General features: G+C 52.7%; 1 protein-coding gene across 1 annotated transcript; it reads right to left on the minus strand.

The window, feature by feature from the left end:
• Positions 1 to 2,457: 2,457 nt before the first annotated feature.
• HEXA (hexosaminidase subunit alpha) lies at positions 2,458 to 11,824 on the minus strand. Its single transcript, XM_041469231.1, has 14 exons — positions 11,530 to 11,824; positions 8,691 to 8,789; positions 8,327 to 8,392; positions 8,126 to 8,172; positions 7,688 to 7,798; positions 7,102 to 7,203; positions 6,881 to 7,013; positions 6,093 to 6,273; positions 5,697 to 5,783; positions 5,285 to 5,357; positions 4,610 to 4,790; positions 4,430 to 4,520; positions 3,935 to 4,039; positions 2,458 to 3,484 (listed from the first exon to the last, which is right to left on the minus strand). The coding sequence occupies exons 1-14, from the start codon at positions 11,795 to 11,797 to the stop codon at positions 3,421 to 3,423; spliced, it is 1,608 nt and encodes a 535-aa protein (XP_041325165.1). The 5' UTR covers positions 11,798 to 11,824; the 3' UTR covers positions 2,458 to 3,420.
• Positions 11,825 to 16,556: the final 4,732 nt, after the last annotated feature.

A 16,556-nucleotide genomic window follows, 5' to 3' on the forward strand; every position in this document is an offset into this window, starting at 1 on the left:
CTCGGCACCACTCGGCACCGCTCGGCTCGCCTCGGCACCGCTCGGCACCGCCCCGCTCGGCACCTCTCGGCTCGGCTCGGCTCGGCCCGCGCCCGCCAGCGGGCCCGTGACGTCAGCCGGACGGCCCCGCCCAGGGGTGCTGTATTAGCATAATGAGGGGGCGGTGGCCAATCAGAACCGCGGGGCGGAATGAGGGGCGGGACGCGCCCCGGCTCCGCCCACCGCTGCGCCCTGCCGGGCTCGCCGCGAACCCCCCCGGCTCGTCACCCTCCCGCGCCCATCGCCCCCCTGTGTCTCCCCATTGGGCACCTCCAGCACCCCCATCACCATCCATCAGCCCCCGTCATTACCATCACACACCGCCCCGCCCCACCACCAGAATCCTTATCAGCCCCCATCACCTCCCGGCATCCCCATTACCCCGATCACCACCATCACCCCCATCACCCCCCTGTCATGCCCTGCCACCCCCCATCCCCCTCATATCCCCCCAGGTACCGCCTTTGCCCTCATCCCCCCATCACCCCCATGACCACCTGTGTCCCTCCCTTTCCGCCGTCTCCCCATCACCCCCATCATCCCTCACCACCTCCATCCCGTCCCCACTCCCTCACCCCCCTCCATCCCCCTTTTGTGCCCATCATCCCCCAGCCCCAGCCAGGGCTGTCCAAGGAGCCCAGCAGCCTCCCACCTTTCCCCCTGCAGCCCTTTAGTGGCATCCAGACATAACCCCTCTCTGCTCCTCACCTCAGAGCAGGGTTTAAACATACAGAAAGAGGCTCAGAAATGGTCAATTTGAACACTTTGTTGAGTCTTTCACCTCCATGGACCCCACACTGCCCCTGTTGCCCCGCTGGGGCTGCCCCAGAAGGGGGAGGAGGAGAGCACTTCCCTCCTGCGTCCCGCGTCACCCCGAAAGATCTGTAATTAGACTGAGCTGCTTTAATACCTGGCGTTGTCGTTAATTAATTAATTAGTCCCAAAGCAGCAGCCAGGTGGGGGGAAGCCTGGCTTCCCCAGCGCGCTGCCTCGTGCGTGCAGGGGCTTGTAAGTGTGGGAGGGGTGTGAGCGTGTGCAACAGGGTACATGTGTGTGTGAGCATGTGTGCAAGCACGTGCAAGTCTACACAAACGTGCACGTGTGTTCTAGCCTGTGCAACAACATACAGCTGCTGCAAGAGTGCACACATGGGTGTAAGTATGTGCAAGGGCGTGCACAGCACATGTGGCTTCAGCCCTGCGTGTGAGTCTGGGCAATGACATGTGGGGGCATTTGCACGTGTGTGCAAGGATCCATATGGACAGGTGTGCAGGCACATGCACAAGTGTACGCATGCAAGCACCTATATGCACCTGTGTGCAAGTTTGTGCACGAGTGCATGTGTGCAAAGACCCGCATGCACGTGTGAGCAAGTGCATTTGTGCATGTGTGCGAGTGCACACGTGCAAGGGCCCTTAATGCACGCGTGTTCAACAACCCTCCTGCACGTGTGTGCACGAGTGGATGTGAGGACCCATAACCACGTGTGTGCAAGTGTGTGCTCACAAGCAGACACGTGTTTACAAGCACACACAGAACACACAGCACGTATTTACAAGCACACACGCACTGCGCACACGCTTCCAGGCACACCCCCGAAGCACACACGTGTTTACAAGCACTCACACACACCATGCACACAGGTGCCCGCCACTGCAAGCGTGTCCCAATAAACTCCCCTGGCTGGTGCCGGTGCCCACGGGTGGGTTTGGGACGTGTGGAGCACAATCCTGCCGGAATCCGGGGGCTTGGCGGCTGCTCCTCGCCGCCGCTTGGGTTTATTTTTAAACCCGTTGGCCCCGAGTGATTCACACGCTGCCTGTTCCCTGTTCCCTGCTCCCCGGCAAGTTTTACACGACCAAAATAGATGTTCTGGAAGGAACGGGCCACCCGGCAAAGGCGCGGCGGGGAGAGCAGGGTGCTTCCGGGATCCCGGCCCGTCCGAGGGTGGAAACGTCACCGATCCACCTCCATGAGGGTGGTTTTGGGAAGATGCTGGTGCAGACACCCTGCGAAATGAGATCATAGGTGATGTTTAACCTGGATCACAATACCAGGCTTCAGTGGAAGGTGCAATGTCAGGGGGTCCTCTGTGGGTATCCCAAGCCCTGGGGGCTCTCCCACCTGGCTGTGGGGGAAAGGGAGCCCAGCAAGGTGGAAGGGAAGGCAGAATGAGGGCAGGGAATGGGATAGGGTGGTGAAGAGCATCTCTTGCAGAGCATCATCTGTGGGAACAGAGCAACATTTTTGGGAACAAAGCGCCCTTCCCAGGGCCAGGGTCTCACTTGCCCCAGCCCTGCTGGCAGCAGCTCCCCGCAGTAAAAAAAGCACCTAGCCACTACTTTACAGCACACTGAGGGGGAAAAAAAAAAAAAAAAAAGGAAAAAAAATCTGACTTTTAAAAATAGGAGGCAGTAATAACTGTTAATTCACTATTTTTAATTTAAAGTTCAGTCACGAAAGGTTTCCAGCCATAACAGTGCATCTCACTCACTTAAGACAAGACACCCATACAACAGTCCCAGCCAGCCAGGGTTTCTCCCTGACAGATTCCCTGCTCTCAGCTGAATGCCATTTCCAGCACGGCAATCCCAACCATCGAAGGACAACAATCACACCTGTCTATGGGACAGCAGCACCACTGGTTTCTTCTCCAAGGAAAACATCATCAAAACCAACCCCTCTGGATGGAGGAGACCTGGAGCTGAGCTCCTCACCCTGAGAATAACAGAGCAGGAGGAGGACGGGTCAGTTGGACAAATCCCAGGCAGGGGTGACAGCCTGAAGCGCTGAGCAGAGATTTTTTAGTATCCATGCGCCACTCAGCAGATTTGCAAGGGCTCCTCAGGGAGGCTCCAGGGTGTCATCTGCTGAGGAAAAGTCAGAAGAGGTGGCAGCAACCAGGGTTTAGGGCAGCAGAGGTGGTAGCTTGCAGGCCTGCCCATCAGAGGACAGAGAAGGGACAAGGACAGGACCCCACAGCACAATGTGACTGCAGAAGCAAACCCTGGGACATCAGCAGAGGCTAAGCACAGTTTATCCAGCTGAGCAGGCACCCTGCAAACTTCCAGACCTGCCAAGATGATGGTTCTCCACCAGCATCTCTGGAGCAAGCCCTACCCATCTCCTGCTAACCCTTGCATAGTGTCCCAAGCCCCAGATGAGCAGGAATAGGCACCTTTTTCCTCTTTGAGGTCATTTATTTATAGACTTAAAGAAATAAAAATAGAAGAAGAGGTAAAGAGTGCTTGCCGAGGCAAAAGAAATGTTCATTGCAATGAAGCCAGAGCAGAAGGTGGGGTGGCAAGGGGTCCCTCTGCCCTTTTGAGGGGGAACATTCCTCCTGCATGCACAGAGGCAGAGGGCAGTGGGGCTCTCCCTTCAAACTTCGCCAAATTCATGTTCACAGTATCCAACGTAGAGAGGCTGTGCCTGGACACCACGCCTGGGAAGAGAACAGAAGGATGGCATCAGGGAGAGGGTACAGGCAGACACACCACCAGGTATGAGGGCTTCCAGTGGCACAGGGTGGCCGTGGGTACCCCGTTTCAGGTGTGACAAGGAGGGAGTGGTTTTCATCCTGTGCTTATAAACTCCGATTCTGCTCATGTGTGGGAGCACAGGGTGAGGACAGGTTTCCTGAGGAAGCTGGTGCTGCAGGAGGAGTGGCAAGAACTGACAAGTCCCCTCCTTCCTCAGCACAAAGCCCTCTCCTCGCCAGAGCCATCAGCCTACGCCAGCAACAGGAGCGCTCTTCCAGTGCTGCACAAAGCAAGCTCTGCCCACACACAGGCAGCAGAAAAACCAGGGCTTTCCAGAGGAACAAGGGTCATTTTTCAGCAGGGCAAGCCCTTCTCCCTTGCTGCCCTCCCAGGGTTGAGCCCAGAACAGTTACCCAAGCAGGGTGCAGCGGAACTCCGCCAGCCGGACATATGCGTCTTCCACGTTGCTGACAGTCTCATTGCTCCAGAGTCTTTCAGCTACAGCCCCACCTCTTGGCCTTGAAGACAAGGGACAGGCAGTCAGGACAGGGGGGAGTTCAAAAGATTCTTACATGAAGCCCTGAACTCCCAAGCACTTTTCTAACCAGCATCCTTCCACACACAAAGGCTTCAGAGTATCCCAAGATCTGTTGCTGGACGTGCCCATCAGGAGCAGACCAGGGTGACAGGACAGACAGGTGTTAAACACAACCTGGTTGCAGCAGCAGGTTGTTACAGCCTTGCAAACTCCCATTTCAGCCTCAGTGAAGCTGTTACCAGCACAGGGGAGAACAGGCACCATGTGCAGACCAAACACATTAGTTCAGCACATGACACTCGGTGGCAAAGAAAAGGGACGCAAGCCTGGCGTCATGCAACCCAAGTGACCTCCCTGTGGCCTCCCTTACCAGAGCCTGGGGGTCAGGTTGGTGACATCCACATATTCACCCCACATGCAGGCCTCGCCACCAATCACCAGGGCCTTCTGCTCAGGGCTGCCTGTGGAGGGGACAGCAAAACAGCCAGTTCTGGAACTAGGTCTGAGCTCCAAGCCAGCTGCCATGCAGAAAGGGGACAAAGGAACACACCTTCAAAGTTCAAGGGCTCCACCTTATAGGCTTCTATCCAGTCCTGCCCGTAGGAGATGCGGTTCAGGTACCAGGGTGCAGAGAGCAGAGCCCGGTAGCCAGACCTGGTGACATTGGCCATCTCGTTCAGGTACTGCATGCTGTTCTCCTTCCACACGTGGATGATGGTGTCAGGCCTCAGCTGAGGAGCACAGGTGAACATGGGGCAGGGGATCAGTGCAGTGACAGAACATCACCTGCTCCCCCGAGCAGAGTGCCCTGACCCCTCCACACCCCCAAAAGAAAGCTGAGGCAGACTTGGGCTTGATTTTTGAGCCATTTCCCATGTGGTTTGCAGGAACAACAGAAGGAGGGATAAAGCCCTGGGCAGAGTGTCCTGGGTAGGGTTAAAACCTGCATCCTAGAGGAAGCAGAGCACTGGCAGTAGTGTGACAAAGTCATGATGAGGGCAGCTCACTGGCAGCACCATCTTGAGATCAAGCCCAGTCCCATTACAGAGTAACACCCACCAACCCCAGCACAGCCCCCCAGAGCACACCAGTGTGTCAGGTGGCACTGTGTCAGAGCACACCAGGTGGGGTGCTGGCACTCTTCACCCCAGTACAGTCCCCCAGAGCACACCAGTGTGTCAGGCGGGGTGCTGGCACTGTTCACCCCAGCACAGGCAGCTCTCACCTTCACATTGTTGTCAAACACCTCCTGCCACACAATATAACCTTTGCCAAGGGAAGAGACGATGTCCAGAAGCCTGGAGTGGGAAAAGTACCAAGTTTCGGGTGATCTCACTGATTTCCCTCTTTGGTGGTTACATAGAGCCTAAGGAGCTGCACAGATATTCCCAACATCCTCAGCAGAATGTGGAGTGCTTCTGAAGGAAAAGGGAGAGAGCACAGCCCCTTGTGGGGCTTCTTTCTCCTCAGCCCCAGGCTTTTTTGTGGTCAATCTCCCACTAAAATGTTCCCTTTTGGGGTCAGGGAGACACAACCAATGCAGATGCTCCTGGAAAGGACAACTGGTATCCCCAAGTCAGAGGACATCTGAACTGATCACACAGTGCAGCAGCAGGCCCTGGATGACCTGTCCTTACCTCTGGATGTAGAAAGACTCTAATTTTTTGTAATCTTCACCAAGGCCCATCTTAATCATGAAAGCACGGATTTCTGGATTGGATTTCCTGTGCACCAAAGAGAAGAAATAAAACCATCGCAACCTGAACTCTGGAGTAAGGTCAAGGCATGGTCAAGTCCCTCCCACATCAGTCCAAGGCTTGCCCAGGTATTCCACACCTGTAGCTGGACCAGCACCAGCAGCTTCCTACATTCAGCATCACCATGAGCACAGAAATCCCCAAAATCTCAAGCACCACCACTACCCCTGGCCTGGGAGAGCAGGACACCAAAGCTCATGCCCAAGAAGCCATAGGCTGGGACTCCAATCCCAAATACTTACCCCCAGCCCCCATCCAGACTGATCTCAAACTCACCAGCATGTGAAATCTACCTCATCACCACCAAGGTGGAGAAAGAAGTCTGGAAACACAGTGCTGACCTCTTGGAACAAACTGGTCACAAACTGGTAGGTGCTGTTAACAATAGGGTTGATGGGCCCATAGGCTCCAGAAGGAGCCTTGCCCACATAGCAAGGAGTCAGGAGGCCTGGAGCACCTGATGATAACAAATGCAGGATGGTGAGGAAGGGGCAAAGTGTGACCATGTCATCCTCTACAATGCCCCTCAGCACAACTCACGGCCTCTCAGGGGACAGGGAAGGAGGGACAGCCACTGTTCCAGCTGTGACCACACACACAGAGAATTCTAACATGGGCCTTGGCATTTGGAGGCAGGGAAAGGAGAGAAAAAGACAATGGAATGTTTTCCTGGAGGGTCTTGCACTTCTAGACATAGAAGAGGAGACACAGTCCCTGGAGCAGAGAGCAGTGTGTCAGGACTGGGACACAGCTGAGCAGAGCAAGGAAACTTGGCCAGCTATACCCTCAGTTAAACACAAGATCCTTGCAATTAGCCATGATGTTAGTTTTGGCAGAGCAGATGCTCCCACAAAAAAATCACCCAGCCTGGACCCAAGAAAAGATGAAAATATTTCCCTTTGGATTTTGCTCTTGAAGTTGGACCGTTGGGTCCCACATCTCCCAAATAATGGTTTGCTCCTCGTCAAAGCCAGCTTTTAGGGTCCAGATTGCAGCACCCACTTGTGCCCCTAGGGCAACTCCAACTCTCCTCAGAGCAGCAGCAGGCAGGCTGTGCTCCTCACCTGGCCCCCAGGAGAGGGTGTGGCCGGGGGTGTCGAACTCAGCGATGACTCTGATGCCGCGCAGGCGCGCGTAGTCGATCACAGTGCGCACGTCGCTGGCTGTGTACACGTGGGTCATGGCATTGAAGGCTCCCTGGGAACACAGGAAAGCTCAGTGCCTTGCTCAGGAGCAGAGGCAGGGATCTGCTCACCTGAGATGGGCGTTACATGGTGATCATTACCTGCTTGCTGAGCTCTGGGAACGTGGAACTCTCATAGGGGAAAGATGGGTCATCCACAATGTGCCAGTGAAACACATTGAACTTGTTGTAAGCCATGACGTCCTGGGAAGGAACAGGGACAAAGATGAACATGTCCCATCCCCTCTGAAAGGTCATCCAGCTTGCCACAGACAACAGGACAAGGTCCTCCAGCTCCAGAAGGACAAGGTGGAGTCCCTAAATGCTCCCCAGGATCCAAGAGGGACTCAGACACCTCTCTCTAAACACAAAAAGCCGCACAGCACCAGGAATACTTCTGCTTAGTAAAATCCCTGTTCTCCCTGTAACTGAGCCACTGGTGGAGATCTGGAAGTTTAATTCTGCTTGGGATGAGCACAGAACCACCACCCACCTTTGCCAGTGTCTTCCCTTGCCTTAGAAACAACTCAGCCTTGAAGAGTAACCTGGACTGCAGGAATCCAAAATAACTCAAGAGTTTTCTTTTTAACAAAGGCAGCTGAGAAATCACCCAAACAAGGGAGCTCAGTTATCACAGGGGAAGGGACACCAAATTAAACCATCTCATCTCCCAGCACAGGTGCCCTACCAGAGTTTCCAGGATAGCTCTCAGAGGCAGGTAGTGACGAGAGGTGTCCAGCAACAGTCCCCGGTGAGGGAAGCGGGGAAAGTCCACAATTTCTGTCTCATTGATGTAGTACTGCACACAGAAGACACGAGGAAGATGTGAGCAGGATGGTGGGCAAATAGCCATTAGCAAGAGACACTAAAGGGTCACCACTGTCCCCAGGGTTGGTAAGACAGAGGTGCCCTCACTGCCCAGATTGCAAAGTGTCCAGAAAGAGCTGCAGCATTTCTTTACACATTCAGAAGGCAGGGATCTGGCTGGATCCATGAATTTCCACTTAGGCCTTGGCAAGGCTGAGCCCACTCATCCCAAGCACCTCAGCAACCCTCAGCCTGTCCCCATGGAGGCTGGGGCACTATGGAGAGCTGCCTGCCCCCAGGGGTTGAGGCCAGGACTCACCGTGCCATTCTCGTCTCTCCGAACAAGCTGGCTGAATGTTTCCAGGCCTGCAGGAAAACACACAGCCCCTTTCTCATCACAGACACCCCCAAAGGAGCAGAGCTCAATTAACAAAGTCTATGGGAAGAGAGAGGCACCGTGAGACATCCCCACAGGCCGAGGCAGGGAGAGCGGGAATGCCCTGCGGGAAGCACAGCTCACCTCGGAGAGCTCCCCAGATGGTCTCTGCCGAGAGCAGCATGGAGCCTTTGGAGACAGACAGCTTATCTGAAAAACAGCATCAGGGGGTTGTCCCACACTGCCACCACAGCACTGGGCAGGACTCAGGTACAGAACTGCACCCCAGGACCGCAGAGAACTGAATTTTGGCCCTCTCTTGCTGTTTTAATCCTCTCTCCACGGCTTTATCAGCACCCTCAAGTCTGTCCCTCCTGCCCTGCCCCAGCGTCTCAAGAGCAGAGAATTGGTGCCCTCTCCAAATCCAAGGGTAACTGCACAGTGCTACTTCCCAGTGACAGGCACAGAAACAGCCACGCTCCCTCCTGCTCCCAACCCTGACACTTACAGCTCTCATTGGAGTCCAGGTTGGGAAACCCATCACAGCCTGGAGTGGAAACATAGACGAGAAGCTCGGCGCAGGGTGTTTCCCAGGATGGTTCATTCTCTGCAAAGGACACAGACCATGCACATCAACCCCATCCCAGCTCTTTTCCCTGCTTCCAAGCCCACCACCATCCTCCCAGCCCAGCTAGGGATGGAGGCAGAAACAGGCACCCCTTCCTGCATCCCAAAACAGACACCACGGTGTTTAGCAGGGCTTAATTTCAACACAGCCAAACAGAAGAGCATGAGCTGATCCCAACCTGTGAGGAAGCCCACAAGGAAGCTTAAAGGAGCACACAAGAGAGGAGAAACATCAGAATATGGACCAGCAGCAGCCCCTGAGGCTTCCTGGACATCAGCCCTGGCTCTTACACTACAGCCATGACTAGTGAAAGCCTCTCCATGAGGGTGAAGAGCTTCTTGTTTCCATGATCTCCCAGCACTGAAAAAAAGTACAAGCCCAAGAGCTCTGCTCTACCCAAACTTCTTGGAAGAGGGCAAAGAAAACCTTTTAAAAAGGGTGAAGAATGAATCTGTTAAACTGGGCTGAGTAAGAGGCAATCAAAAGGTCTCACCCAGCTCAGAAAAGCTCCCAACTGACTTCACCTTCTGCAGAGTAGGTCCCTGGTGTAGCAGCCAGAGAAACGAACCCAGTCACATTTAGACCTCAAGTAGGAGCTCTGGGCATATTTCCCTAACTGAAGAGCACTTCCAAGGATGCAGAAGTCTAAATTCCCACTTGAGTCACTCCCCCGTTCAGCCTCTGTTGGGATGCCGTCAGTTACCAGAAGGAGCATGGGGTAGCAGGTTGGGACCCTGCTCATGCCAGCCAAGGTCCATGCCTACACCCCCACAGCGTTCCCAGGAACAGCCAATGCTCAATGTGGTCACTGAAAATAAAGAGCTTGGCTTTGAATCAGCCAAGAGCACCAAGAAGTTTCCAGCGAGACTGTGGCACTGCCAGCATTTCAGAGAAATGCAGAGAGCCCCTGCTCCACAGCTCACAGGAGCTCACAGAAATCCCAATCTCTCCATGAAGGGATGACGAAACCTCTGCGGAGAGAAGGAAAACAGCTTGAAGCCAGCCCTGTTTTGAGCTTTCCTCTCGGCTGCAGACAAGCTGGTAGCCAAGGCAACCTCACAGATGTGCAAGCAGCACAGCAAGACCTGCTCCCTCCGCTCTGGAAGGCGGCAGTTCACCGGGAACAGCTGCTCTGACCTGGGAGCACTCATTCTGCTGAGGAGCCTCGACAGAATTGGTCCCACCATCACACACCATGTCTGAACCTGCTCAGTGAGGTGCTTCCCAACCCAAACACAGCCTCCTAAGCCAAGATGCAGACAGGCACCACCACCAACCACACCTGCAAAGCAGCGCAGCCAGAAAATGGTTTCTGCCATTTATTTCCCCTATTAATGCAAACTATTTCCTTTCATCCAGGGTTTCCGACTGCCTGTTCTTACTAACCACCCATGTGGAAAAAAAAAAAGACCAAAAAAACTGAAGGCAAAGAGGGGAAAAAAGGCCTTAAAATAATTTGTGTAGTTTGAGCATCATAAAGCAGGGCATATGGAAAGTGATGAGTGTGAGCTGGATCTTGTGATCGCAGTGTTGCTCCAAGTGATTTGACGGTCACATTTCCCCTCTGAGTGGAACAGGAGAGCGTGAATAATTAGATCAGCTGTTTTTAGTTCCTAGCAGCAAAAGAGAACCAAGAGGAGTCTTTCTGGCTCCCAAATCAAAATTTATTTCTACTTCTACTCACAAGAGTTGAAAAAATAAAATAAGCCAAAGATTTCTCTGTTTCAAACCTGTTTTTTTCAAAGTATGATGTACTCAAGACAAAGCCAAGGAGCTTCCAACCCTGCCACCATTCTCCGCTTTGATCAGCAGCGACAGAGTTCACACTGACATTTAAAACACTCGGGAGCAGAGTTACTAGCTCTTTTTGATGAATGAAGTGCTTCATACTCCCTGGATATAGCACTTCAGGCTGCAGCAGACCCACGCAGCTACTGAGCATCCCTGCACGTCAACTCCACAGCCAAGAGATTTCCTGCAGCTCATCTCAGACAAGCAATGGGTGCTATCATGAAGAAGTCTGGGTTCAAGAAACTTTTAGAGCCTGTCCCATAGCAATTCCAGACTCTCAAAGCTTTTGCCTTTCCTCATCTTACCCTCCAATTTCAGGACGAATCTGGGAGCTAATCCCTCCCTGGCAGAAAAGCCATGCTGCCTCAGGACTTTTAACAGCTCCACTTTGGCAGAGGCGTCCCGGGCACAAGTACGTACTTGGAAGAACACACACAAAGCAGCAAGTCTTTCCTCAAGGTGAGACCTCACACAGGACACCAAGAGCTACTACCAATGAGAACAGCCAAGAGTTAGCAGTAACCCTGAAGCAGGAATGGCTGCAAGCCATTCCTACAGCCACAAGAGAAGGATGTGAAATGAAGCAGTGGGGAGATTAACACTACCTGCAGGAAGCAAAAAATGAGATAGAGAAAATGCTTGATAGCAAGAGCCTAAATCCTGGCAGAAAGACAACTAGTGCTGTGCCAAACTGGGTTAGATTTCTTCTTCACGTGCCATAGGCATTGCTCTCCAAATCCCAACCCATCGCCGCCCTTGCCACCAGACTCCATTCAAGCCACAACTCCCACCCCACCTGCCGCCGCACAACTGAGGGGAGGCAGACGGCCACCAAACCCCGCGGTCTGACCCCAAAATCAGTGTGGGGGTAGGGGGCTGTTAAGCTCAAAGCCACGGAAGAAGGGTCAGCGCCCGCCGCGGCCCTCACCGGTGGGACGGCCGAAGAGCAGCGGCCAGTACCGCTGGAAGGCGGCGTCCAGCACGGCGCAGCCCGGCCCCACGGCCGAGCCGTCCGCCACGGCGAAGCGGAACCGGCGGGCCGGCACCGGGCAGCGGCTGCCGCCGGGCGGGAATCTCTGGGCCTGGGGCTGCGGCCACACGGCCCCCGCCGGGCCCGGCAGCAGCGCCAGCAGCAGCGGCGGGAGCAGCAGCAGCAGCCGCAGGAGCGACAGCTGCAGCGCCCGCGCCGCCGCCATGTCGCGCCCGAGCCTGAGGGAGGCGGCACCGCCCGACAGCGGGGGGCCGGGCGGCCGCGAAATGGCAGCTCGGGCCCGCCCTCACGGCCTCCCCCCGCTGCGCCCTCGCCCCACAGCCTCCCCCAGAAATCCACCTCGTTCGCCTCGTTCTCTTCAAATAAAGTATGAAAACCTTTGCAGCTCCCCACTGAAGGTAATTTCTGTCCCAGCCTTCAGGCTTTACAGCCCCCCCACCCCAGCCAGGATTTCTGCCGTCAGGGAGCCTCAGCAGCCTGCCTCCGGGTTTGAAGAGATTGATGGTTTAAATCACGTATTTCACCCGTGCTGCTTTCGTGGAATCATGTAGTGTTTTGGGCTGAAAGGGATCTTAAAGACCATTTAATTCCACCCTCTGCCATGAGCAGGGACATCTTCCTCTATCCCACCTTGCCAACCTGTGTGTCCAATCTGGCTTTGGATGCTTCCAGGGATGGGGCAGCCACAGCTTCTCTGGGCAACCTGTGCCAGGGCCTCACCACCCTCATTGTAAATAAATTCTTCCTTGTATCTAACCTAACTAGACCTCTCTCAGTTTAAAACCAGCACCCCTTGCCCATACTTTGGATCCACCTTGGGTTTAAGCATCTTCTGTTGGTGCTGTGTATTTTTATGAGCAATATATAAATCATCCTTTGCACAAGTTTCCAAGGATATTTTATATGTGGCCAGTGAAGTATTGATTGGGTTGTACAAATAAAAGGGGCTTTATCCCATGGTGGATCCTCACAGTGAAGTGGTGCAGGGATGCTTTCCATGCAGTGCTTGGCTTTTCCAAGGAAAGCTTAACCTCAGATGAACTCTATTTAATTTTGCTTCCTCCCTCCAGCTCTGCTTTCCTTAGCAATCCCCAACTCAAATAAGGGCCTTAAGCCCAGGTCATACCCATCTAATTGCCAGCACAAACCTACAAGGGAACCCACTCCATGAAATTATTAAAAACCTGTTGTCCTAGAATACTCCAAGGTATCAGGCGTGCTGGGAGACAAGCCAGAGGCATGGGAGCAAGCAGGAAATTAAACAAATGGCACAGGAGAAAGCATGACAAGGGAGATGGTCCCATCACACAAGAGGAAAAAACATTCTGTGTGAGCAGGACATAACTATGGAAAGGTCTGGTGGGGAATGTAAGGGATTGTCCCTCATGGGAGCAGTATAGAGAGAACAGGATGAACAGGAAAAAAGCTTTTTGTAGAAAAAAAAACACAAGAAACTTGTTGTCAAAGGTTAGAATAGCACCAGCACAAAGCTGGGGAGCAATGGGGAAAGAAAAAGAGCTGGGAAGACATGGAAGGGTTTCAGTGGGGCTGGGCAGAGATGGAGGGAGATGCTCTCCAATGCTGAAGGAGGCTGTGAGGTTCCAGTGAAGTTCTTGGGGTGACGTGGAGGTAAAAAAGTTGTGGGGAGATGAGGCACCAGAAGGAGATCACAGTCAGGTTTGGGTCAAAATGGGATTGTGAGAATTTGATGAGGTTAGTGAAAATTTATAGGAGGTTCATGGGGGGAAGGCAGGGAGGGGACTAAGGGTCACCTAGAGAAGCTGGGCTCCATCAGGAAGGGGGTCAAAGAGAGCCAAATAGTGTTGCCATGAGCTCAACAGCTACACAGCACTGCATCTTTCTTTTCCAGCTGTGTAAAATGGCAAAGTCCACGTAATGGGAAAGTGAGCCAGGAGCCAAGGACAGGCACAGCCTTACCAGGTGGGTGTACCTGCACAGCCAGGCTAACAGCACAGGGGTGGACCAATAGCCCAGGTATCACCCAGAGAATTAAAGGCATCAAATGAAGTCCAACATCAATCTAGGAATACCTAGGAGCAGGTACACTCATAGCAGAGATCAGGAAGAATTGGTTGCCAGGATCTCAGATCGAACGGAGTTTATGGAGTTCATGGGTGGAGGTCCCAGGAGAGGGACCAATTAAAGGGGCAATAAAAGCCTGTTGCTTCCCTCAGGCTCCTGGAAATCATCCTTTGTTTTCCCTACAGAGGTGGCAGGACCCAAATTCAACACAATAGCACATGCCAGGCTGGATCCTCGCTATTCTTCCAGGATTTTGTGGCCCTTCTCTGTCTCTGTCCTCATCACACAGCAGGAAGAGAGAACACCTGTATTCCAGCCTGTGTCAGACCTCTGGGAAATGGCCCCTGTCATTCCTTGTGTTCAAGTTTCCTGCTGCCAGTCTGCATAAAGCCTCTGTGGTCTTGAGCTGGGTTTGTTGCTTTTCTCTGTGCAAACTTCTGGAGCACCAGCTGTTACCACCATTTTCTGACTATATTTGGTTGATTTCAGTATCTCTGGACTTGTCCTCAAGTAGTTTCACTGAATTAAAATTCCAGTGGAAGGAAAAACACCCCAAACAAGCCAGTTTGTTGCTGTCTTGCATCAGGCAGTGTTAGGTCTGTGCTTCCCAGCACATGAGACAGAACTGTGGGAGTGCCCTGGCTTGAGGCGAATTCTCATTTGAGCCTGGGGAGGGTGGCATGTTTGCCAGCTTATGTAAAGCATTGTGATCAGAGCTTTCAGTCCAAATATTCCAGCCTTTCTACAGATTCAGTTGCTGATGCTATTTTAGGGGACCTGATGTCTCTGGGGGATGACTCATTGAAGTTCATCTGTAGCTGGCCGGCATTAATCCAGACTAACAGTCTGATTTTCGAGTGTTTCTTTACATAAGAAAACTGCTTAAGAGTGTGTCTAACTGTGGAGCTTGGCTGGAAGAACCTGGTTTACACTCTGTCCTGTGGTGGGCAGGGAGCACCAGCAGCCTGAAGCTGCTGATGCTCTCCAGTAGCCCATCAATAGACCAGCTCCTGGGCTCAGAGCGTATCTGCAGGCTGACATAACCACCTGGGAGGCCTTTTCCAAGGTAGTTCAGCAAGGAACATGCAGGGAGTGAATGTAAGGCAGGGCTGTACTAGCTCAGGTAACAGTCTACAAACCCCTCTTGTCATCTCTGATGCAAAAGCTGGGACTTGCTGGGGGACTGCAAAAAACTGCTGTGCCAGGACATTGCTGGATTACCTGCTTGCTACCAACAGTGAATTTGCTAACAATCCAAATTAATTATTCTGATATAAATTGTTATAAAACCTAGCTGGTGTCACTTTTGGGTCTTTCTGGTTTGTTTGCTTTCAGGGCATGAAGGTGGCCTTTGGGATGTCAGTGAAGTTGCAGCACAGCGTTTTTAAAATATATAAGTCCGTTTATTATGCTGCCTGACTCCCTATAATGTTGGCTGCTTCTGCATTTAACCAGGAGGGTGCTTTGCAAACAGATTCTTCCTCTGATGAGAAGTGTCTGAGCCAGTGAAGTGGGATTGGAGAAAGCCATTCATGAACACCTTCACAGGGCATGAGTTTTCTATTTGCTTTGCTCTTTGAGCCAACACTGTCTAGGAAAATTGCTCCTGAATAAAGCAACTCCCAGCTCAAGGGACCTGTTGATGGTGTGACTGGAAGAGGGCTTTGGAAAACACAGATCATCTCCTGGAAATACCTCTAACTTGAATTTTGGCATTTCTTTCTGGGCAAAACTACTGTCTTCATTTGCTTGTTTACCCTCACTTTAATTGGTAAAGGACTGCAAGCACAAGGGTTGCAGCGTTGAAGTGTCCTTACTTGTGGTGGTGATCTGGAGGGAGTGTGGTCAGCATGTGCCAGGTCTTCTCAGGTGTGGACCCTCCTGTTGCACATCTTTGTATCTCAGGGATGATGTTGCTCATCATCAAGCAGAGGGGTGCTCACATTTAAACACCCAGCAGGAGCCCCCAGACACATTTGGTGGAGCTTTAGCATGTGCACAAAGAAGATCCTAAACATGAGATGCTAAATCCACATCCAGGGGATTTTTACCAGCTCTAACAACTCAGCCCATGAGTTGGGGGGCCAAAGCAAGCTGGTATGTGGCAGGATATTTTTGTAGCCACAAGGATGCATTCCATCACTTTTCAAAGCACAGGATAACTCATTTCCACATCCCTACCTTCCCAAGTAGACCACCACTTATCAATTCTGATATTTCAACAGTTATGAGCTTAAGAGTGGAGTTTAAATCAAAAAGCTTGAAGTGAGATGTGCTCATCAGTGTGGAGAATTTGGGGTCCTGACTCGAGCTCAGCCTGGTGATGTTTTCCCTGTTGATGTTATCACAGAGCCTTTTTTTCTTCTGGGTTATCTCCAGCTTGCACAGCTTTGGGGTGGTGATCCGAGGGGCTGCTCAGCCCATGCTTATGGTTGAGGTTGTTAAGGAGTGTGTAGTCACCCAAAATCAAACCCTAGGCATTGAGAAATCTTCTGGATTTCCTTTCTCCCACTGTGGGAGCTCTGTGTGTCTCTGGTGATGGAGAAGAAAGGCTTTTTCCAGAGATCCTGCCTTCCTCAAGGAATGAGGGAGCAGGAAAGAGGCTGGGTGGGATGGGAGGTTCACCCTGAATCTGCAGGCGGTTTGTGGTGAGGGGCACCAGCACTTTCACAGCATTTTGGTATCACGAATCAGGGCTTGTCACGAGGAGATGCTGCAAGTTCTTGTGGAGGCTGAGTACATGTGGCTGCTGTCCCTGGCTGCTCCCAGTCACGGCTGTGGGGCTGAGCTGGAATCAATCAGAGCCTGTGGATGCGCCGTGACAAACTCCCTGTGCCCAGAGGCGATGGTCCCATAAATCCTGTAAGCATGTGCTTAACTTTGGGGAGCAAGGTGATTGCAAGGCAATATTTTATTCTTGT

This window comes from Pyrgilauda ruficollis, unplaced genomic scaffold (assembly GCF_017590135.1).
Source record: "Pyrgilauda ruficollis isolate IOZ18807 unplaced genomic scaffold, ASM1759013v1 scaffold23, whole genome shotgun sequence".
Classification (NCBI taxonomy): domain Eukaryota; kingdom Metazoa; phylum Chordata; class Aves; order Passeriformes; family Passeridae; genus Pyrgilauda; species Pyrgilauda ruficollis.